Below are 25,414 nucleotides of genomic sequence, written 5' to 3' on the forward strand. Positions count from 1 at the left end.
GGCGACAGCTTTACACAAATTAACACAATTGCCTGTTTTTATGAGGAAACCATAAATGTTTCTTCCCTCCTTTGCCGGCTAATGAGGAGAGAAAACGGCTTGTGTCTCAGCGTTATGGTGACGCAGAGACGTCTGCAGAAGAGCAACACGGTGCTCTTATCCGCCCACAACCAGCAGAGAAAAGAACAAAGACAGAGGCTGAAACGGCTCCCTAATGAACTACAAGAGATCTCTAATGTTTTGATGTTCCCATATGATCAGATATGGATTTACTCTGCTTTTTGCTCATTAAAGAAATCATTGGCAGATTCTGTCGCAGGAACAATTAGATGCATATTCTGCTTTCTCTGAGGAATTCATCTTTCAGGGGCATTAGTGATAACTGCTGCTCAGTAATGGGATGTGGATCATGTTTGAGGGGGAAACATTTGGTTCGAGTATGGTGTGTAAATGTTGTGCATCTGTTGACATTTACAACACTCGTGATTTTCTGTCCTCTCCTTCATTTACAGGCTCTGGAGAGCGAGTTCGTGTCCTGCCAGCTCCACCAGTGGATTGATCTGATCTTTGGCTACAAACAGCAGGGACCAGAAGCCACCAGAGCCCTCAATGTTTTCTATTATCTGACCTACGAGGGTGCAGTCAATCTCAGCTCCATCAGCGACCCCATGCTCAGAGAGGTGAGGCAGATACACGATACAGTACATGCATATATACACACCACAGTTGGGAGTAAATCATACGTGTGCAAGTCTCAAAATGTAACCCAAATTGCTGTGTTGAGAATGACGCAAGGCAAGCCATAGCTGAAGCAAGGAAAGTCACAAGTCAAGTCATATAAAATTCTGATTATCTACCTCGTTTCCAAATGAAAACCGCTTTAACAGACAGTAGTAATGATAATTTTAGTTTTATTTTCTGGTCATCATATACTTATCTTTTTATTCCTGACAGCATAATCCTTGAATTTAAATAGTATTATTTATCAGTGTTCCCGCAGATCCTTAAAAAGTCTTAAAAGGCAATATATTCATCAGTCTCAAAATAAAACCTTAGTTGCTATTAAAATGTAGCAGCCAAATGAGTTGATATATATCCGCATATCAGATATAGGCAGACAAAACTTAACTTCCCGAAGTCACAAAAATGCACGTTTTTGGCCACTATGCTGCTATGCAATGCGGCACCTGCTGCTCAACTTAAACACACTCCTACAACAGCAATTGTGGGATTTAGTATCTTGCTAAATACTGCTCGATACTTCGACATGCGTACTGGAGGAGTCAGGGATCAAACCTCCTATCTTCCGGTTAGTGGGTGACCTGCTCTACCTCCTGAGCCACAGCCACCTTAAGTCATAAACACCAAGTCAAAGTCAAGTTGAGTCTTTAATCAGAGTAGACCAAACAAGTCTCAAGTCCTCAAATTTGCGACTCAAGTCTAACTCAAGTCATGAGCCTCCAGTCCCCCGCCTCTGATGCGCGCACACACTTTAATACACATTTACTGTATGTACCACACGGCTGATTTAACTCCCCTGACAGATCATGCTGAGTAAGGGGAAAAACATCATATTACAGTAAGTACACTTGAGCGTTAGCACTCTCAAATGGATGCTTAATCTGACTAAATTATAAAAGCATCTGTCCATTCAGTGCATCTGTATTTCAGGGATATTTTTGATGCCATTAGCCATGTTAAATTGGTTGTAGAATGGCATGGGAGAGCAAAGCTAACAATCTACCGGCGGGTATTGCTGAGCAAAGCTTTTCTCCCCCATGTGATACCTCTGAAAGCACTCCACCAAGTGTTCCACTTTAACGCCTTAAAGCCTCCTCCTTGGCTTTCATTCATTATTCATCCCCCCCTTCACTTTGAACCGTTGCACACACAAGCTATGCTGGCCTGCCCGAAAGCAACCACACAAAACACAGCGCTGAAAAGAAAAACACAGCTAGCTCGCCCACAGCCAAACACCAGCCTGACAACTTCACCAATCTGCTGCAAAAGGCAGCAAGCCAGCAGCAGGCCAATTGACCCTGCTCCCATCAGCTTTTTTGACGTCTAAGTTGTATTGCCAAAAGTGGCACACTTTCTATTTTTATTTCCGTCAGAGTGTTAGTCACAGGGTTTCTCCTGAAGGATAAGTTTATTTTAACATGTTTCTTATTTTCTTAGTTTTGACCATCATTTCAATTGGCTTATAAAACAGTTCACTTACAAAAGTAATTACTGAGATCTGGAAACACAGTGATGTTGCCTTCTTAACCACTTTATTTTAAAAAGTGAAGTGGCTAACCTCGGATTTGTTTAAAACCTGTCTGACTGCTTGGGTTTCTTACCCCACCAATAGTAATAACGGACAAGACAATAAAAAATAAGACCCTAGTTGTAATAAACCAGATTTATCCTTTAAGCAAAGGTCCTTTTAGCACTGAGGTCTAAGCGGAGATGAGTTCAGAGTATATGAAGCGGCCACGCAGCCTCTCGCCTCCACTGTTCTGCTGCCCTTCATGCTCAGTGACTGGAGCATCACGGACACGAGGGGCAGATCATTGATTTATCACCTCATTCACCCTAATTCCCATCCAGATGTGCTTTGGCCTTTAGCTACACACACACATACACACACACACACACATACACACACACACACACACACACACACACACACACACACACACACACACACACACACGCAGATTCATTACCAGGGTGCACCGGCCATTTCCACACTAAGCCATTACCATTCTTCTGGCTAACACATAGTCACAAAATTGGATCACCAGGACGCCACTGTTTCTGCCAAGCTGTTTCAGTGACAAGGAGATTGATAAATTCACACACAAACAGGACACTGTCAGAGGCAGGTGCATGTGATTTGAGTGGTGTTAAAAGAGCATCTTCTGCTTTCCAGCAGATGACTGCAGGAAAGCAGATTTTTGGATTCTTTATGGTCAGAATTTCACCGTATTTCTGGTTTTATGTATGCCATTTTGCTGTCAATAATGACAAAAAAAAGAGTTTTTTGACATTAGCATTAACAGTTAATATACTACACCAGTGCAAAGAAGAGTGTTGCCCCAGTTAGTGTTTGAGGTGTTTATATTATGTGCAGTGGGTTCGATTTTGTGGGAAGTCTGCTTCAAATATAAAAGAAAAAAAATTTATTTTTTTCTTTCAGATTAAACTGTAGCTTATTTTGTGGAGGCATCGACTTTTATGAAAAATGTACGGTCTAGGGGCTTGTTTATTTGCATTGATTTTCCAAATAATCTTTTTTTTTTTACATCTGAATATTGATTTTGAAGAGTGGTATAGAAATACAGCAAAACAAACTCACCAATGCTAAAGGCACAGAACAAGCTATAGCCACTGGGACCAAAGCAAAGTTTGTTCGTCTCCCTAGAGATGAAAAAAAGACTGTTTTTTTGTTTTCTCCTCCTACTCCTCCTCTGATGCTGTGAGTCCAATCTGCTTGTTTTCACCTTTCAAAAACACCCTCAGTCTGAGCGCTTTAATTAGTTAAATAAACCGAAGCAGTGTTATCCCTGTGAGCTCAGCCAAGGCTCTCCTTCAACTGTGTTTGTACGGAAGGAAGCCTGCCCTGTCTGTGCAGAAGGTGGAAACAGAGTTCCAGGCCTGGGCCTCGTCACGGTCGGGCGCTGGGGGTGGCTGAGGGCTACAGGAGCTCTGAGACTGAGGGCTTTGGGTCTGAAAATGTCCCCTGAGTCTGCCATTACTGAGTGACAACTGTTTCAGCCTGAGCTGTGGTCTGGGTCCGGCTAGGCAGCATTAAGACGGGCCCTGGGGCTGTTCATTGTCAGGGGGATGGGTCACAGACGAGTGTATGTTTGGGTCGAAAAAGGTAGAAAATTGGGGCAGAGTTGTAAGTATTCCTGCCACGCTGTTTGGCAGACACTAACTCCCACCCACCTCAACCCAACCTCACACACACACTTTGTATAGATCATACCTTGATATGTTTGTACATACACATGTGTATGTATACATGCATCCATTGGCATGTGCATACCTTTGTATATTTATGTGTGCTCATCAGCATAAATGCACACGGTTGTGTGTTTATGTGTACATTTCTGTTCTGGGAGAGAGTTTGGAATATCTCAGCACAGATTAGGGAATGTTGTGGAGACCACTGCTGTGTTTTTCAAAACCATGATTACTTCCTGCCCTGCCTCCGCCGCAAGTCAAAACTTACCCCCTCTCTCTCTCAGAGAACTGGTGTGTGTCTGCAGATGCATTCATGTGTACGCGTGTGCGCCGGTGTGCATGGCATGCATGCACATCTGTGTTGCCTCTCAGTGTATAAAGAGAAACACTCCCTGTGTTGCCTTCTCGTCGTTGTACAGGGCTTCCCCTCTTTCACATGTGATTATGGAAAATCCCACAGCCTCTCACACCAGCGACAAAACACAGAGCTCCGTCTGAATTGTACAGCGTTTGCGTAATTCGGCAGAAGACGGGAAATATACCCACGCGAGTGAACCTGCTTTGACACTCAGCCAAAGTCACTCACCAAACACAGAAGGCCCACTGGTTTATTTTTTTTGGACAATATGTCGTTCACTATATCCATTTTTTTTCACATTTTAGTACAGACATCTAAAGCCAAAGATAGAGAGCATCCTGCCATGCTGCTTGTCAGCTACACAAGGCCATTGTCGTTTTTATTCTATCCATGCAGTGACTGTTGTCAGGTCCATTTGCATAAAAGCAGCGTGTTTTACATGGAGATCCATCTTGTCAAGTGGCCGAGTAAATCAAAGGGCAGGTTGGGACATCTGAGCCGAGGGCGTCGCAGCCATTTAAATGTATAGAATATAGAAAACCTTCATCAGACATGGGCCAGCGCCCCCAAAAGAGATTGGCCTTGTGGATGGGCCGTCATATAATCACCTGAGCATTGCATTGGCATATAGGGATAGGACATGCTGACCTAGACTTGGCCACTTTCCAACGTTCCACAACCTCATAAATGTCAGAGCTGAACTTAATGAAGATAGGTTGAGTGGCTTTGAGGAGTCTCTTCTTCACATTAGCTTTAGCAAAATGCTCCGCTCCATAGGCAGAGGAGAGGGGAGGCACTTTGACCTTGAATGATGCACTGATGTCCTCTCACCATCAGACAAAGTGAGGATGAGATGGAAAATGTTGAGATCCTCGGTCATCATCAGTAATGAGGTCATGTGCAAAGGTGATTATTGACATCACTGAATAAATAGATGGCTTTAATTTAAAAACAGTTTAATTCGTCTACCACACCAGTCTTAGTAGAACCACAATACTGGATCATAGAAGCATCTCTGTCAGTAGAGCTGCACACATGCATGTGTTTAGGTCAACACACAGTTAATACAGTTTTGGCTTGAACACAGAACCACAGACACTCCTGCTAACAACTATCCTCTTAAAGTTTCCGATCCATTGAGCCAGTACCAAACCACACAGCTGACTTCACTGATGCTTCTCTTTTGTTTTTGCAACATATGACGCTGTGAAACATGGACATCATATTTAGAAATTCTGCTTTGTTTTTTTTTTTTTTTTACCAATGCATTCTCAGCACGAATGCATGGATTTTTCCAGGCTCAGAATGGGATTTTTGGTTGGCCCAGCCACATGATTGGTTTATGTACAGTAATGGCTAGTGTCAAAAATATGTATTTATTAATACATATTGATCCTGAATATCTGATATGTTTTCAGTACCATACCAGCTTCACAATACTATTCATGACAGTCACTCTGCTGTTTTCTGCTACTTATCAGGAAAAGATAAGTCATTGTTGTCATTTTATAGCCTTGTTAGATTTATGTTTTAATACAAATTTTAACTTGCCTACACCCTCAATGATAACTTTTACAGTGGTATTGAAAATGGTATTGAATATTGATATTTTTTTCAAGGTATTGTATTCAAGTGTCTTGACAACACTAGTATAGGCAATTAATCTGTCACCTTATTTGACAAATCTATGAGTTTTCCTTTAATTTCTGACCATTTCATGAACAAAAATTGTCTATGATGCTTGAGTAAATGAAACCATAATTAACTTTTAAAGAAGAGTCAATAACAGGGCTCCCAAGGTCATAATAAACCTGCAAAAGTCATGGAATTTCCCAATAACTTTTTCCTGGCCCTGAAAATTCATGGACTTTTGTCATGTTTGATGACATTTTTAGCAACCATCTGTGGATAACTTTCCCAGTAATATAACATAATCGCAAATGTATTTTCTGTAGCTGTCGACATAATGTAGCTTTAATATGCGTCCATGTGTGACATTTTGTTTACCTTCATCTGCAGTTTGCATTTTCATTTTCTCCTCTCATTTTGTCTCTGCCTTCATGTATGCCTGTTAGTTAAAATCATGTTTTAATAAAATTTTAATCTGATGTGTCTGAAAACACCAGGCAAGTGGGGCAAGAAAAACTTCTTATCATGGGTCCTTAAAAAATACAAGGAAAAGTTTGGAAATTTTGTCCATGAAATTGTTTGGGAACCCTGTAATAATAACACTTTTTATCACAACACCGGAGAGGGGAAGAGGAGTGAATTTGAAGGAATTAGTTTGTGTGAGGTAGGAAGAGAGGGATGTGAGGCTGGGAAAGGGGAGGCTGTCAGTGTTGCAGTGTACACAAAAATCAGGTCCAGACATTTTTCAGAAATACTCTGGTTTGGGCTCAGGATGCAGGAGGCAGGACATGACGCAAAGCATTTGCTGTGGTTGTAATTCAGCATTTTAAATATTATAACCAGAAATTAAATGGCTTACGTTTTATGACAAATCACAGGAATTCCTCTGTCTCATTAGTGCTAACTTCACAGTGGAGCGTTCAGGCCCAGTCAGTGCAGCTTAGCTGGCTTATCCAGCGCCATGCGTGAAATATAGGATGAGAAGGGAGTTAACTGCTGGGAGTCAAAGACATTGTATTGAAGTTTATGTTCTGCTTGTTCAGCAGATATATTGCTGCTAAACAAATACAGAGGGGATGCATTTTAGGGATGCATGATAATATTGGCACGTCATCGGTATGGGCAGATATTGACCGTAAAATAAAATATCTTCTATTTGCCAACATTCTGATTTCTGCCAATATCAAAAACAGCTTTTTTTGGACAAAGATGAACAGGAAGTACACAACAACAACCCTAAGTTGAAGTATTTTTCTTATTTTGCATAATGAATGAATACAACATACATTGAAAAACAGTGTATTTTATGGCTCCATGTGCTGGTGGGCCATCACGATAAGAGTATGAATAATATGATGTTACTTCCACTACAGAAGAGACTTGACAGTCACTAAATTAAGGTGGGGATGAAAGTAGATATATTGATATTGTTATTATTGGCCAAATGAGTTGTTTTTATATGTATATGTATATATGTGTGTGTGTGTGTGTGTGTGTGTGTATGTATATATATGTGTGTGTGTATATATACATATATATATATATATATATATATATATATATATATATATATATATATATATATATATATGTCTTTCTCAATTTTTTATTCACTACTATTGTCAATTTTTCATTATTTTGGTTTTGGTGATGTTCATTTAGCCCTGACTAAATCCTCTTCTGAAGGTGGCAAAAATTCCTCTGTGCAGAAAAAAACCTTGGCATGAGATGCACCCCTTATCCTTTTTCTATCCTCTCATAAAGAGTACTTATCATGTATCGCAAAAGCCAGCGGTACATTTATGTGACGAGGATGATTTAAGCCTTCTATTCTGCTCAAAAAGACTGAAAGATTATTAAAGGTAAAGCCGAGGAAGGCTGAAGGAAAGTGCTAAACTGGGCAAGTGAGGAAAGTGTGCTTAGAGCTGATCAGAATGAGAGTAATTACTGTACGAAGAGAGAGTGAGACAAAAGTGATCTCCTCTGTCTTAGTTCTACATTTGCAAATAGAAATCCAGTATGTAGAGTTATTTTTTTGTGCTCGATTATTGGCTGTAAAGAAGCAGATGAAACTTGTAACAGACAGTTGAGATCGCTCCCTCTCTACGCCTCTCTCCGGTCTCTGGTTAGTTTCAGACAATGGCTATGAGCTGACTAACTTCCCAACCTTTTTCTCATGGAAATACCATATGCAGGCCTCCACCATGAGCTCATTCTCACAGGCCTCGCCAAGTCAGGCTCAAACGTCTCAGCCGTACACACACAAGCTGTCACTCCCACACAGCCAGTCACAGTGCACACCAACATACTGACGGCGCTGTCATAATTTTGTGTTGGCCTTTTTCTCTCTGCCTGTCCCTTTTATAAACCATCTATCAGACCGTGTGATAGATATTCTTACTCATTGCAGTTTCTGCTTTGTGCTGTAATACAAATTCCCATTGGCACTCGTCTTGTACTCTTTTGCTCTCTGTAATATGTACTATGTTTGAGGTTTTTTTTAATTCCTTATTTTTCAGCTTATATATTTATATTTTTGTAATTACACATATCTTTGCAAATGCACATAGAATCGTTGTGGATTTTTAGTGTCTGTTATTTCATCATTTCTTTTTCAAAGACAAACATTTTCTAGTTCAATCTTTTTGAGCATTTCTCTGTTTTATTTATGTCATCATTAATTGGCCATAACAAGCATATTTGTCTGTGATTTTTCTTTTTTAAAGCTTTGTCAGCATTTTACAGACATAAAAATCTGATGAAAGAATAAAGAACAGATTATTCAATAATGAAAATAATTAGTTTCAGTCCTAGATGATAATAGCATGATAGTATAGAGTATTGTCGGTGTAGGCCTGTGCATCTGTACTCTGCTGTGGGTGTGTTCCATCCCGTGCTAGTTGGCCTGACAGTGAGCTGTGTGATGATGTCCAGAAGCTGCTCGGCCGGCGTCTGCTCTGACATTTATGGTCCTATACCTCTTCATTAACACCACCTAACCAGCCTACAAGGCCGCCTGTCTCAGCCCTCCTCTGATTCTGTGTGTGGTTGTGGAGGATAAATTAGTGTGTGTGTGTGTGTGTGTGTGTGTGTGTGTGTGTGTGTGTGTGTGTGTGTGTGTGTGTGTGTGTGTGTGTGTGTGTGTGTGTGTGTGTGCGCGCGCGTGTGTGTGTGTGTGTGTGTGTGTGCGTGCGCTTGCGTGTGTGTGTGAGAGAGACAGAGAGTTTCACAGTGAGAAAATATACAAAAGTGGAAATATTTTTCCCATTGTTGAATTTTGTATTTATCTCTTTGTTTTCTTTTTGCTGAGACTCGGTGTTCTTACAGCATAATGAGTATAATATGACTACAAAAACTGCGAGACAGTAGGAATTGGCAAACAATAGTTTTATTTTACTGTTGCCAGGGTATTTATCTCTGAATATCTGTTTACAGTGTTGTTACATCAGTGTGATGGTTTGCCGCTAGTGATTTGCTGATGGTTTTTTAAATTCTTTTGGTTAGCCAAAAACACAGGTTACTGTGTGGTTATTTGATCTATTACTTTTTTTTTTTAAATTGAATTAATTGCTGTCTGACATTGCTGTCTTTAAAAGGCTGTACCAGGCTGAGTTGTAGAGCTGGTATCATACGAAACTAGAATTGGAACCACCAACCATGTCATGCTAGCGTCACAGGTAGGGGGCGGAATAACGCTCCAGAGTTTGGCTAAACTTAGAAAAACGGCATGCTCGTGGGTCTCCCATTTACAGTCATGCCCACTTAATGCTACTCCCTTGCATTTTTTTGCCGTCATTTGATTCCTTATCAAGACAATCTGGTAATAATTGCTTTACATTGTCAACATGGACTTAACTGTTTTGTCGTGCAAAATAATGAAATTGAAAACATGTGATTAAAAAAATGTGATTAATCGGAATTAAATATTGAAAATCTGTAATTAATCTCACTTTTAAAAAAAAATTAATTGATGGTCCTAAAAATGACAAATACTGTGATATATTTTTTTTCCCTTTTTGCCCTAATATGGTGTATGATTTGATCTTCTGACTCTTAATTAGACTGGCCATATTGTTTAATTATGCAAATTGTGTTTGCCTTTCAAATTTTGAGGTACAATGATGCAATAACTCCTCTTTCTCTCATTTCTTTTTTTCTGCTGTTCCTTCTTCTCTATTTTTTTCCTTCAGGCTGTGGAGTCTCAAATTAGGAGTTTTGGACAGACCCCCTGCCAGTTGCTCATTGAGCCACACCCACCCCGAAGCTCAGCCATGCAAGTGGTGAGGGACTCATGCACATACAGTACACGAAAACAATGAATCTTAGAAACACACACACAAACCACGATACCTGTCATCCTCCTGTGCGAAAATACTATGATATAATAGGTGCCAGTAGCCACCTGAGCTATAGTAGCAACCGTTGTGCTGCCTGTTTAATACCATCTGTAACTTCTGCTGTGCCCTGATGTAACACTGCTTTGCTTCATGTAACTCTTTTCTTTGACTCACTGTTTTGCTCCACCATTTACCTCTTTATCCATCTACAACTGTGGGAAAATATAGTCTTGGGTTTGAAAGCATCTCCTCTCTCATCATTAGAGAGGTGTGTGTGAAAGGGAAAGATCACAAGCATTTGTGTGCATGTGTGTTTCGTAAGAGGTATGCAGCTTTGCACTGGAAACCTGGGTCTGAGCCAGATTTTCTACCTGAGCTGGAAGCACGAGCAGATCAGTGAAGGGGAGCAATGAACAGCAGCAGTGAAGTGACGGCTTTTTAAGGGCCAAGGAGTGCAGTCAGTGTGCCTGCTTGTGATGGACCAAGGCCCCATGAGTCCCTATTAGTGTGGTGTCCCTGTGGCGCTGACAGCTGGCTGTAGACCACCACCCAGCGCACACATGCACTCACAGACAGAAACCCAGGCTACAGCTTTGAATATGCCTCACTCATGCGCAAATTCCTATGAAATGTTTTTATTTTTACTCCACCACACATCGTTTTCAAACATAATATTCAGACGCCATTATTCAAACACTTTTCTAACCCTTTCCACCCGTCCATATTCCCTCAGAACGCCCTGTTCTCATTGCTTTTACATGTTTCTCGCTCTCTACTTTCTCGCCATCCTCCCTCATGTGAGTGTGTTGTCAGAGTGTCGGCATCTCCCCATGCTGGTGGTAATGATACTGTCAGAGCGTCTGGTTAGCTGTCAGACACACCGGATTTACTCAGGTCTGTTCCCGATGTTAACACTGATGTTCCTCTTCTTTACACGCAAGGAGGAGAATGGCTCTGCGTTAGAGCTGCTTAGTACAAACACTTTGTAAATGGCTCTATATGAGCTCCTGTCTAACAACGGAAACCGTCTGACAGGCCAATGAAATCACTTTTTTGTTATGACTGCAGTTTGATAAGTGATTAATACGTGTGCGGAGAAGTTGGCGTTTTTCTTGTTTTATATTCTTTTGTTTTTTTCATTCTTTTGGATAGCAGTGTATGATCCAAAACTTACACGTTTTGGAAAGCGAATTTATTGGATACCTCCACAAAATCTGTCTGAAAGGGTATTAAAAATTTCACCCACATAACATAATGGACATATTTTCTGAAGATTAAGAGGACTGTTGGTTAGACAAAAACCAGCCAAAAAACCATTTTTGAGGACATCGTCTGGTGTGACATGTACAATAGCAAAGATAATCATGATGTGAGTTTATAATAAATATAATGATGCGTTGCAGTCTTACACAGAAGAATCACAAGGAATTCAAGGAATGAAAAACATTCTGTATGCTGTATATACTGTATATATACAGTATAAATATCTAAAGCAAGTTTTTTTTAAATGAGTTTACTACACTAAGTGACAGTGATAAAACACTGACACTAATACAAGGAATACTTCAACCACAAAGTGACCATTTATATACAAGTTATTCATGCTGTGTTACCTGGAATTTGAGAAGAAAACTGTTTTTCTTGCATACCGCTACCTCCAGTGAAAAAAAAGAATCCAAAACGCAAGCATTGTTGATAAATTGAAGTCAACGTTTAACAACAGCAAAACAATATCAAAACGTCTGTTCATAAACCCTCACATAACTCGTGCAGTATAATCCACATGTCATGTATCCATTTGTATGCTCAGTACTTCCAAACACACTGCATCGCCTTCAGCCCTCTCTGATCTGGACTAAAAGTGAAACTTATCTGTGCTTTCACTTTAAGTCCCGTTCAGAAAGGGCTGAGTTTGTAAAATGATGTTTTGATGTAGTTTTGCTGCTGTTTACTTCAATTTAGCAACAACATTTGCCATTTTTGGATGCTTGGTTCATCGAAGTCATGCAAATAGAAAACATTAATAATTGGTATATATTTGGTCATTTTTTCTGTGATGTGTTGAAGACATACTCCAGGCATGTTTTAAGATATACAAAATACTTCAGACACAAATGCTCAAAAAAGAATTTGTCTGTTATGTTTTCCACAAGAAAACTTTCTGTGTAAAAATGACATCCACTCCTTCCCTTATTGAAAAATCAAAACAGCCTTCCAGTGTGAAACTCTGCACATACATCATTCTGCATGGTGATTACTCTTTTCTGAAGGGGACTTTAAGAGTATGCCATTTCTTTTGTAACACTTTTGAGTTATAACTGTCAGTTGAAAAATATTGGTCATGCTCTTCCTCTTGAAGATTTTTTCCTTTTCCGCATCACTGTCTCAAAGGGGATCACTTGCCTTTTACGTTATTCTTTTTCTTACCTAAACTACTGAATTGCTGCTTACTGCTATCCTGCTCAAGCTTCCTAACTTTCTCTCTGTCCTTCTTTTTCCTCCCTCTCCCTTTTTTTCCCTTGCTAACACGGGCTGCTGCTGCTTTTCTTGTCTTTCTGTTTTTGCTCTGTGTCTGCCGCTCTTTATCTCGGCTCTTTCCCGCCTCCCTTCCCTGCATCCCGTTGTCCGTCCTGGGGGCCTGAACAGTATCTTCTCCTGCAGACTCCGCTGATGTTTACGGAGCAGATGCAGCAGGATGTCATCATGGTGCTGAAGTTCCCATCCAACTCTCCTGTGACCCACGTAGCGGCCAACACCCAGCCGGGTCTGACGTCACCGGCCATCATCACCGTCACCGCTAACCGCCTCTTTGCTGTCAACAAGTGGCACGGCTTGACAGGTGAGTGATCTGTGTCCATGCACTCATACTTGTCTTTGTGGTATCTGAGAGGTGCGTTAATCGAAAGAATTAGTCCTGAGATTTTACTCCACTGTGATTCTGCATCAGCTTAACATCAAGGATATTTTAGCAAGGCAAATTTAATCTTTTGCTACCACAGAATCATTTTCATATTTCCTTGGTTCATCTCTCTCCTCCATACTCAGCATCTAATTTACCTGAGTCAAGAATTGACCCGTCTCGCTTCTAAGGGATGGACGTTGATTTGGGAGACAGTTGACTGTGTCTACTGGATAGCAGTATCAAATGTGACACATGCAGCAGCCAGCATTAGGTCTCACGTCCACCTCCATACATCAGCCTCTCACTTCACAAAACCTTATTTACTCAGCATCCATCCTGCCCCTGGAAGAAACATTAAATTTGATATCTCTGAATTTATGAGGATGAAGACTGATCGGTTTTCAGTAGAATACAACCTCATCCATGCGCACCACAGACCAGACTGATTAACCTAATTGGTTTAGTGAGCTGGTGTAATAAACAAGATGTGTGCTGTTCATTAATTGTGTGGATTTACTCAAGTCTTCGTGTGGCTGTTGGAGCAGATAAAAGATAAGAATGAAAAGATGCACAAATTCTCCTCAACTGGACGCATGCCAACAATAAAAATGAAGAATTTGTTGATGAGCATGTTGGAAACAACAGTGTTACAGACATTATTCACATTTAATTTTTTTGCCTTCAGAGTAGACGCATTTACTGTCATTTATCAACACTTTCACCCAAATGTTGAAACAAAACCTACATCTTTCTTGTCAGATATCATATAAATAATAGTTGAGTAGGAGTAAGATAAATTAAATGGATTTGCTACATTTCTGTGTGTTATTTTGGTTTGGGACTGTTTGTCAGACAAAACAAGCAACTTGAAGAAGTCAACTCTGGCTCTGGGAAATTGCAGTTGTAGCATTTTATTCTGTTTTCAGACTTTTTGTAATATGAATAATTAATTGATGAATCAAAAAAATAAACTATTAATTGATAATGAAAAAAATCATGAATTGCAGTCCTACCTTAAACCATGTGGGCAGTATTTATTGCCAAAATGCAGGAAAAGGACATTTTAATTCCTGCTATTGCACTTGAATACACAGAAGTCTGTTAGCATCATCTTTTAAATCAGCGTACCGAAATATTACAGCTGCTTCCAGCTTAACTGCCTTGGTTGTGCAAAGAAATGCATTTTGTAGCATGTAGTTAGTATAAAGAGTCATATTCTCTGTGGCCTTGGTTGCTCTTGGACATAATTGATATGTAATTTGCAGGAGAACTCTTGGGCCAGCAGGTGACACTGTGACTTTATGGTTAGAATTTTCAGTGTGTTATAATGAACTGAAAGCCAGCATCTACTTCACAAGGCCACATGATTACAATATTAATTCAATCTGTCTTCTTCTCTGTCAGGTCATCAGAGCTCAACGGTGCAGGACCAGCAGTACCAACTTCCTGTGGAAATTGACCCTCTGATAGGTATGCTGTCATGTATGACTGTAAAAGAGTCCACACACATGCGTATTCTGTATTATTTGAGCTTATATATGCATGAAATGATTTTTTTTGTGCGGGTTTGTGTATGAATCCTGCTGGCATCTTGGTGACTCATGGCAGTCTGCAGCACCGTGTCCCTGGACAGTAGATTAGAGTTGTTTCTCAGCCTCTGCCCCAGTTCACTCCTCGTGATATAGGCCCTGCTCTCACACTAAACCATTTGCATGCAAATTGGAATGCAATGAGCTGTGGCCTAGGCCGGCATTTCATCATCAACTCCCCCTCTTTCTCCCTCTCCATCGTCCCTTCCCTCCCTCCCTTTCTGCATCCTCTTTGGTTTAATTTGAGCGGAGGGAAAGGACGCGTGTCAATGGAAATGAATATGAATGTGGTAATAATGTGTGATTGAGAATGCACGGCGGACGGCTGTCAGGACAATATGGGCGCCTCTCATCCTTCACGACTTGTTGATGAGCAGGGGAAGAGTGCCGAGCTGCAGTGATGTATGGGATGCACTGGTGGAGCAGGGAGAGATGAGCCACTTCTATCCGCTCCTGCCTTTCGCCTCCGTCGCTCTCCTGCAGCCTCTCACAATCTCACGCAAATCGGCAAAAGGGGGGCTGTTCTTTCTCTGTGAATGTTGTGGTCACTCGTAGTCTCAGCAGACCGTTTCCACACGTTTTTTTTCGAGACACTTGACTACTGACAATAACCAGGGTTTGGTCTCACATATTCATCTTTATCTGCACGTACTGTATTTCTCTCCTTCGCTGCCCCTCGATACAGGCAGAATGAATAAATCTTTGTGTGTGCATCAGTATTTATATTCGTCTACAGTGGGTGTGTGTTATTTGTCACTGAAAGCACACTTTTCAGGCTAATTTTAGCCTATACATTTTTAATATTTTTGTTAACATGTTCTCCAATTGCACATTTTCTCAATACTTAGGCAAAGATAATGTACTAAATAATATATATTTTTGTGAGTGTGTGTGTTTAGGGGGAGGTAGACGGGATGTTTGTGCTTGTCAGTAATATATTTACACTGTTTGCATTCCAGGAGGAGTCTGAGCTAAACACAGTAAATTGAGGATGAGTGTTGAGCCGCCTGTGGCTTTGGGAAATGTTAAAAATGGGTTGAAATATTGGTTGCAGCAGGTATGCTGGACTTTCTCAATCTCCATGCTAGACAATCTTCTCTGACACCTGCTCTCCAGTGCGTGTGACCCCACCAAATAAAAAAATACTTCACAATGGACATATCTCTTTAGAAAAGAAAAAAGATAGCACTTACGGAAGAGAGAATGCCAATAAATTTGCTTTCTAACCAACCTTTGGCTAAATTACACAGCCGAGATGAATTTGCAGTTTGTACTGACCAGAGTGGTGTGCATACTTTGTGAAGACTGTGCTCGCTCTATCATTACTCTTAGACTCTCACGGAAAATGTGAAGTCCTGTAAACTTAACATCCAGGATGTTTTATGTATTCTCTCACAAATCTTCTTTGCACTGTGCGCTGAGTGGAGGTGCGTTGGAGTGTGAGCCCTTTGAAAATTGCTGATGTATGAATACTGTGTGTTGGATCAGTTATTTAATATTTGTGTGTAGATCTTTACATTTCCAACATGTAATTTTTTCTTTTTTTTTCTCATTTTATTTTTTGTTCCTCTCTCGTCTGCAGCCAGTAACGTGGGCAGTCATCGCCGTCAGATCTCAGACCTGCTTGATCAAAGCATTCAGATCAGCTCACAGTGTTTCGTCATCACAGCCGACAACCGCTTCATCGTTCTGTGCGGTTTCTGGGACAAGAGCTTTCGGGTTTACTCCACTGACTCAGGTACTGAATAACCATAATACTGGCACACTTCTCCCCCTCAGCCCTCATTTGATCAGGATCAGAAACCCCTGATATGTTTCAACTTAGGGAATACTATATTTAAAATATGCCACATCATTTACTTACAATTTTGTCCTATGCATGCATTAGCCAGGACTTGGATTTACATGCTGTAAATGTGTTACTTCACATTTAGCTTTGTCAAAATGAGGCAACCATTTTGTTAGCAATGCATCAATATATTTTTTGGGTTCACTATGTTTGGAGTCTTAACAATCACTAAACTCTTGGCATCGGATCTTCACTTCAGTGTTTTTATGTCTGTTTACACTCAGCAGACAAAAACCTAAATGCAGCTGCTAAATGCGCATGCTTTAAATTGAGCTTTACTTTTCCAGCTTATAAAGTGCAAATACAGTACACTTTTGGGTTGGTACTGAATAAATTTACCCAAAATATCTTAACTTGTTGCTTGATCTCTAGCATGAAAGCCATGAGCCACATCAGGGTGTATTTTTGTAAAATGTAATTCTTACACAAATATTAAATGGAAATGGGAATATTCCCTTCATTTTTTAAAGGCATTCATGCTATTAAAGTGATAATTCTCTAAATGTTAATAAACCTTATGGCCTTTACTCTAGCACCATCATCAGGACAAACTGTTCATTTTTAGCTCCAGTAGTAAGGCTCTGAGAAAGACAAAAAAGTCATCAGTATGTTTTTATTTTATCAACAACACTCTTGTATTTTTGAGTGCAGTGAACATTGTAGTCTCTAGCAGCCGCTAGTAAACTTAAGATTTTCAGCACTGTAAACAACATATTCTCAGTTGCCTGCTATGCCACAGATGGTGTGCTCTGCTGTACTGCACTGTGTTGTATCCACCATCATCACTGATATATTTAATTAAGACTAATAAAAGATGCAAAAAATACTATTCCCATAAAATCGTAACTCATCCCAGATTAAATATGATTTATATTTGTTTATTTATTTTCAAATTGTGCAGCCCTAGTATTGTATCTGTGTCAGTGGAATTTATATCATTTTATACAATTACTTGCTACAGTAGGGCTCCCTTGTATTTTCTCTTCTTCTTTTTGCCAGTTTAAGGCATGCATGCTGTCAATAGTTAATTGTAGTCTTTAAAGCCAGTTATAACAGTTCAAGGGCAGTTATTCTTGATACCGTAGACTACCTAGACTGAAATCTACCATTAACCTTTTTATACAGTTATAATCCATACTGTTAACCTGATCTTGGCATTTTATATATTTCACCACCACCCCCCCTTTGCTGTACAGCATTTGCAAAACAATTGACCTTTGGATAAATTAGGTTTTATCTTATCTTTCAATTTTTGCTCAAAAGGAGTTTTTATAAGTAGAATTTTAGCAATTTCTTCTAGTACAGTTATTGTAGATGTTGGGGAAATCTATTGTATAAATAATCAATACCCAAGTAAACCCTGTATAACCTGAAATATTGTTCATCTTGATTTACCTATCTTGAATATACTGTACAGTCTTTCACAGTGGTATTGTGTAACCCTGAATCACGCTCACTTTATGCATAGACTTGCATACGCACATACAATGCAGACATTTTTATGTGCATGTTCACTTAAACACACACACACTCACTCACACACACACACACACACACACACACACACACACACACACACACACACACACACACACACGCACACGCACACAGACGCCATCAGGTCAGGGGTCCTAAATGAAACTGTCTGAAGCTTCATCTGTGCACTGCGCTCCTCAACTCTTCTCCCGATACCCCCATTCAGAATCCTACACACATCTATACAACACACCGATTCAATTTCTATAGGCCAGGGCCTCCCTGTCTTAAATGGTGGAGGGAGGGAAGGAGGGATTTGAGCACAGAGATAGCTCTATTGTGTGACTGCCACCGGGGTGTGCGACTGGAACGTGAACACAGTTTAATCGCACACGCTCAACAGCTGCCACTGAGGTCCCCAAAGCCCCCAGGTTAAAGAACTGGGGGATTTTATCAATTACAAGACTTGATTGGTACACGTGCACCAAACACATATCCTCATACGCCTGCGTGCACACACACCCAATTTAATTTGTCTGTGTGCATGCAAGTGTGTGTGTCTGTGAGCTGCATGAGTGTGTCAGTGTGAGCTGCATGGTAGCCATTATTGCTGCAGCAATCATTACTTATTTTCAGTGTTTATAAAGATGTCAAACATTTTACATCTTTGATGTCTCTGTTCTTCTTTGGAAGTTTAGTCAGTGACCCGCCCCGTTTTCATAACAGCCCTCATCTTTTCGCTGAGATACAGCTTAATTATCCAATGGACAGTGATTATTTGACACCCAGGCAGAAATGTCATGTGTTGCAAACTATCCGCAGTCTGACTGCAGAGGTCACACTATGAGGAGCGTAATGAGTATTAGACAGCTAGACAGTGGAGCTGTGGTCTGGAAATCTGACAGCAATTAGCCTCTTTTTATATACACATTGAGCGCGCTACATGTGCATGGGCACACACACACACACACACACACACACACACACACACACACACATACACTCAGAGTTGGAACAAATATTTATTCTTGTCTGGGAATTAGTAGACGTCTGATTCTGTGTGGAGCTTGTAGAACTACTAGCCAAGCAGACAGATGATCAACAAACACACGTTGGGGAGTTTCAAAGAATAAGTAATAAATTCATACTCAGTTTTTGTTTTTTAAGCACAATGTGAAATAATGTATTGCAACCATATCTCATATTGCTTAAATCTATATAAATGCATCATTCTTTTCTTTTTTACAGCTTTGTGAGTACTGATTCTTGTGAGTGTATTCATGTGCTTTTGCAGGCAAACTGACACAGATAGTGTTTGGGCATCGTGACGTTGTGACGTGTCTGGCTCGCTCAGAGTCGTACATCGGAGGAGACTGCTACGTTCTGTCAGGCTCCAGAGATGCCACCCTGCTGCTGTGGTACTGGAATGGAAAGCACAACAGCATTGGAGAGAGCCCAGGCAGTAAGTACACAAGCCAAACCAGCCCGATATGTGAGCACACACACACACACACACACACACACACACATACACATACACACACACACACACACACACACACACACACACGGGTATTCTCTGAGTGCTCACTCTCCCAGACAGTTGTGACTGTGTGATTTACGGTCTCCCTCTGTAAAGTAACAACTAGTTTCGTCTGACCAGGCCAGGCCTCCTGCATACAGATTGGATTTCGCAGCACTGTTGCAGCAGGAACAGCTTTCGATAATGTGTTTGAGATTTTGCGCGAGTTTCTGTGAGACCAGATATTGTGTGTGTGTGTGTGTGTGTGTGTGTGTGTGTGTGTGTGTGTGTGTGTGTGTGTGTGAGAGAGAGAGAGAGAGAGAATCTGTCTTTAATGTGGGTGAAAGTGAGGGCCACTTAGAGACGTTAAATGTGATGTTGGGGGTCGTCGGCCAGCACATGAAAGTTCACCACCATCCGAGGGCCATGGGGTCACGCTAGTCGATAAAAGTGAAAAATGTCATGGGCCTCTCTTACGTTACCATAACATATGGCATTAGCCATGATCAAAGTGTCGCACACACATTGCTCAGCCTTCAGCCTGCTCGGTGCTAATTTGGTCAGCTTAGATTGGCGTACATGTTGTTAAGTGATCTATTACAAATGGGCTGAAATTTATGACAAATTGTGATTTGGTTAATAAGCCACATTGGTTTTTGATTTGGGAGACAGCACGGAGGATTGTTTGTCACTTACCTCATTGACGCTGATGTGGGATGTTGGAATCAAGAAAAATATTTTCCTACTCCCTCAAGTTAATACAAAGGAATTTTCAAACTTTTTATGAAGAAAGGCGAAATACTTTTGTGATCTGAAAAACATGGGTGAACATAAACCGCATTTTCATTCTCTGCGCTCATTTTATATAATGTTTTTCTGTTTAAAACTATTTTATTTTACTCAACATTGAACATGAAAAGTAGAACCTGACAAAAGTAGGCAGGTTTTATTTGGGATGCGCAATAATATTGGCATGTTGTCAGAATCGGCAAATAAAGGCTTTAAAATCTATTTTTGACCCAAACTAAATATTTCTACAGATATGACAGCCCACTAAGACGATGCTTTAATCATGCACCTAATTAGTTAAAATTAGGGCTGGACGATACATTAATAGTATATTGATATCATTGATATGAGACTAGATATCGCCTTAGATTTTGGATGTGTTGTTTTTTCCAGGGTTTAAAGGCTGCATAACAGGAAATTGATTTAATTTTCTGAGATTACCAGACTGTTGTAACTGTGCCCTCATTTGCCTTTACCCATTTAGTCATTATATTTACATGGCTGATGATGATTTATCCAAAATCTCATTCTGTAAATATTTTGTGAAAACACCAATAGTTATCTCTACAATATCTATATATATATTGATACCAAGGTATAAGGTCTTAACTATTGTGATGTTCCTCAAATCACCCAGCTGGCTGTGGTTTTGTCAGGATTATTGCAGAAAGGTCAGGTTTTGTTTGGAAATGTTGCATAAAAATAAATATGGCATGTTTTACATGTTGGCTAAATTGATGTAGTTTTCTTATTCTGCCCAGTGAATGTGTACATTTTAAAAAGCATTGTACTTTATATTAGCATCTGCCAATCTGCCATCACGGAGTAGACTTAATAATATGTTACATGCAGGAGAGATTTGATGTTTTCTGCTAAAAGGTGAAAAAAATATGTGTATGTATCGGCATTAGCAATTGGCCAAAATGAGTTTGAAAAATATGATATCAGCAAGAAAATCAATTTATTAGCTGCCATTTTAGCAACACTGTGATTTCTTTAGAGCCTTATTGTAACCATCCTTAAATTTCACATTTCGTAGTTGAATAAAAATGCATGTTACTCCATATCTAGATATAACAAATTTACTGCATATTTTCTAAGAATCAACTGTATTTTTATGGAATTATTACATGTCTACAGGGGTTCTGTTTGTACAAACCAGTGCATGTGCTGTACATGTTCTCATAAGTGTGTGCGTGCGTGTGTGCTTCAGTGTAACCTCAGTCAGCTCAGTGCAGTTACCATGTCGTAGCTAGAGGAGCAGACAAAGCAGTCGTCATTCCAACCCCTCACCACCACAATGTGATGCTCCATTGCCCCAGACCGCAGGAGGGTCTCCCAGACATAAAGCTCTGCTGCGCGCACACACACACACACACACACTAACATGCACTCACAAAATCTGTACAGACAGCAGACTTTTCTTTATTCCTCTTCCAAAAATGAAACACTTTCAAGCTAAAATCTCCACATACGGCTGAATGAGAGCATACATACACACACATTCTTTCTCATGCATAATGCCCTGTGAACATCCCACACACTTCATAAGCATGACACAAATGTCTCTGAGTGGCTGATATGCACATGTACACGTTGACCTATGCACACTGGGTTCCTGCTGCAGGCACATGGTGTCACCGTGCATGGCAGCAGAGGGATTTCACAGACACCAGTGCCATCTGCTGTTAAGAGAGGGGAAACCAATTCAGTGAACATTTCTTTTTAATACATTTAGTTATACTTTATTTCTATAGTTTTAAATAAAACTATAAACTCTGATTTTTTTAAGTATTCTTTATCTGTAAAATCAGCAGGGATGTTTAAAAATACCTAGATTATTATCTTTGAATTGCTGTAAATAAAATATAAACATACCGACATGTAAACATTTATCCTTATACATATTGAACACACGCACGCACACAAATACGCACACCTTCCCCTATCAAATTTTTGAGGTTTTGAGCAACCTGTCCTAATTGACTGAAATTCACATATTGAATTCAAATACGGAAAACTGTGCAATACTCATTTTCTTCTTAGCTAAATGGATACCTGAATGCTTTGTTTATTCTTTGTCATTGAAAGAAGAGGCAGAGAGTGAGAAATGTGGCTTTTTTTACCAATCCAGAGTAGAGCTGGCTTATTGATGTAGTCACCACCACCACTACTCACGCACGCACGCACGCACACACACACACACACACACACACACACACACACACACACACACACACACACACACACACACACACACACACACACCTTGTCCACACATGTCTAGATAGCTGATACTCTCCTCAGTGTCCCAGCTTTAGTCACATACAGGTATAAGATTGTAATCACATGTGGCGGTAATTCAAACCAAATGGCAGGTCGTGGCTGAAAAGGTTAACTGATACACCAATATATCAGCTTTATTGATCTTCTCTGAGCAAAATCCAACATCATGCTTTAATCCACCGGCTTGTAGGTCATAAGTTAGCCAGTTAAGTAAATGACATGTAGATGTTTGGGTGGCTGACCTAGTGTGACTAGAGTTTAGGCGTCTGGTGCATATTTGCAAAGTGGACAGAAGAGTTGGATGTAGGGAACTAAAACAACCGACTGGCAGAATAAAATGTGAGGTCACTCAGTAGTACAAAGTTTTTTTCTTTGTTTACATTTGAAATGACATTTTCTATCGTTTTGAAATTTAATTTCAGTATTTGAACTTATTTTTATCGTAAATGCATACAGAATATGTTTCCATTTTTCCGTTACAATATTTCATATTATAATTATTGTATATATTAGATTGATGTGAAACATTGCTGGCGTCATTTTTACACGTGACTAGATGTCAGCTTGTCCTCCAGTTTGCTTTTTTACAAGGGTTCATTGAGCATTATGGTCTGTATCGTCTTTTTGTTCAATTTAATTAAGTTTAAGTCACGTGTCGTTCTTATTAGGGAACCTGTATTGGGTTTTATGCCGTGTAATTGATTTAAAAAGAGAAACTGCACTCACACACTCTGAATGGTTCTGACCAAGTCAGCAAGAAACTGCACTTCTTTTTCTAAAGTACTCAAAAAGCACTATCACAGCATTTACTGTAAGAAATTATATTTGAAACTATTTTACTTAAATGATGACATTGCCTTGGAGCTGTTTAGAGTTGACACACAAATATTTTGGAAAAATTGTGTCACAAAGCACGTAAACGTGAATCATGCACTGAGTGTCTTTACCCCGTGTTCCTTGTTTTGGAATGAACTTGACCTGTGACAGCAAAGAAGATAGGGTCATTAAAGTCAAGACCCCCTCCCTGAGTCATGAAACCCTTATGAACTCCACACTCCACTTCAGGGACGTGTCCCACCACTGGTCAACATATATACACAAACACACGCACATGGTTCTAGTGTTTTACAGCACAGCTACATTCATTTTTATGCTGTTTTCTAGTCTAGGACTTTAAAACAACGTCAAATGTATGAATAAATGTTCTCCAGCAATAAATCTATTTACATTTGTTGAAAAATTATTACATGTAATAATACAGAAAAATCTATGCAACTATAAAAGTGCTTGCAGACAGAGAAGACAGACGGAGAAGTTTTGTCGCTCACCCTGACAGCTCAAACCAAAACAAAATCACACAAACTTCATGACTCGGACCATAACTTTCTCTTTCTCTCTCTGTAGTGCAGAAACATCTGGATCCAGTGAAAGCAGTCAGGGGGAGAACATTTTAAAGATAGGGAGAGGCAGAGGGTGACAAGTGCTAGAAAAGGAGAGCGAATGAGGGGAGGAATGTATGTGCAGGATAACAGGCTCAAAGTCTGTGCAATGAGATTTTTTAAGTGGACTTCATTGGCTCAATCTCTTTATACTGAGTTATTTTATTAGTCAGCACCATAAACTGTATCAGCACTGGCTGGTGATAAGTTTTGAGGCTATTAGAAGTTTTTGCATTTTACTCCCTCCTGTGACCAAAATTAGTAATGCAACTTTTTTTGTGACCCTGTTGTCTATATTACACAAACCTTTGTGTGTTCTTTGTGTTATCCCAGCAGAGTTTACCACACCGCGGGCCATCCTAACGGGCCACGACTGTGAAGTGACATGTGCAAGTGTCTGTGCCGAGCTGGGTCTTGTAATCAGTGGCTGCAAAGGTGAGACTGTCTATCCCTCTTTATTGGTATGTCCAAAATATTCATATGTATATTCAGAATACTTAATTGATCCTCAGGAGGAAACTGGGAGATGTAACAGGTATTCTTATACTATGTATAGGCATAGAGAAATTGTAAGAAAAATAAATAAATATGCAAGATAAAAAATGTGCATTATGCTACAATATATAACACTACATTAACTTACAGTAAAATATATAAATATAAGTAAGAGATATGTTGCATAAGAAATAAATGATAAGACATATGTACAGATATGTGCATTGTGCTAAAAGTGTGCTAAATATAAATGCAAGAAATAAATGCAATAATTCAAAGTTTATAACAAAAAGACACTGACTTTAGTGAAAGAATTACCCTGCTTTTCTGACTTCACTTCTCATGCTCACTTGTGTCTGTTCAGAGGGTCCTTGTCTGATCCATTCCATGAATGGGGACCTGTTGCGGACCCTGGAGGGCCCAGAGCGCTGCCTGCGTCCTCGTCTCATCCAGTCCTCCACTGAGGGACACTGCATTATCTACTACGACAAGGGACAGTTCTGTCACTTCACCGTCAATGGCAAACTGCTAGGACACATGGAGGTGGAGGACAGCATCAAGGTGAGGAAATTCAATAGGTGCATGAGCATGCATGTGAAAGTGCACTTGCACATGTATGTCTGCACCACATCAGTGTAGAGAGTTCTCTTACTGATTAAAGGCGTTTTTAGGGTTTGAGATTTGAGAGAGGTATGGCTCGGCACGCCTCGGGGCAAAATCTCTTTTATTCCCTTTCACACGCATACACCAGAGGAAATGGTCCTTTTGATCCACAGCTCTGTTGTCAGG

The 25,414-nt window shown here is 40.0% G+C and overlaps 1 protein-coding gene across 7 annotated transcripts in view; it reads left to right on the top strand.

The window, feature by feature from the left end:
- lrba (LPS-responsive vesicle trafficking, beach and anchor containing) overlaps positions 1-25,414 on the top strand; it is a 229,435-nt gene that overhangs the window by 197,147 nt on the left and 6,874 nt on the right. For 3 of the 7 annotated variants that reach the window (XM_088075889.1, XM_088075892.1, XM_088075890.1), the window contains 8 exons: positions 513-680; positions 10,132-10,221; positions 12,925-13,117; positions 14,585-14,650; positions 16,352-16,507; positions 19,389-19,556; positions 24,464-24,565; positions 24,990-25,186. In XM_088075889.1, coding sequence (XP_087932015.1) covers positions 513-680; positions 10,132-10,221; positions 12,925-13,117; positions 14,585-14,650; positions 16,352-16,507; positions 19,389-19,556; positions 24,464-24,565; positions 24,990-25,186 — 1,140 coding nt within the window. The remainder of the gene's footprint in view (positions 1-512; positions 681-10,131; positions 10,222-12,924; positions 13,118-14,584; positions 14,651-16,351; positions 16,508-19,388; positions 19,557-24,463; positions 24,566-24,989; positions 25,187-25,414) is intronic. The other 4 variants (XM_042484500.2, XM_042484503.2, XM_088075891.1 and 1 more) reach the window with 3 other exon arrangements.

This window comes from Plectropomus leopardus, chromosome 3 (assembly GCF_026936395.1).
Source record: "Plectropomus leopardus strain MGB_pleo_1.0 chromosome 3, ASM2693639v1, whole genome shotgun sequence".
In the NCBI taxonomy this organism is placed as follows: Eukaryota; Metazoa; Chordata; class Actinopteri; order Perciformes; family Serranidae; genus Plectropomus; species Plectropomus leopardus.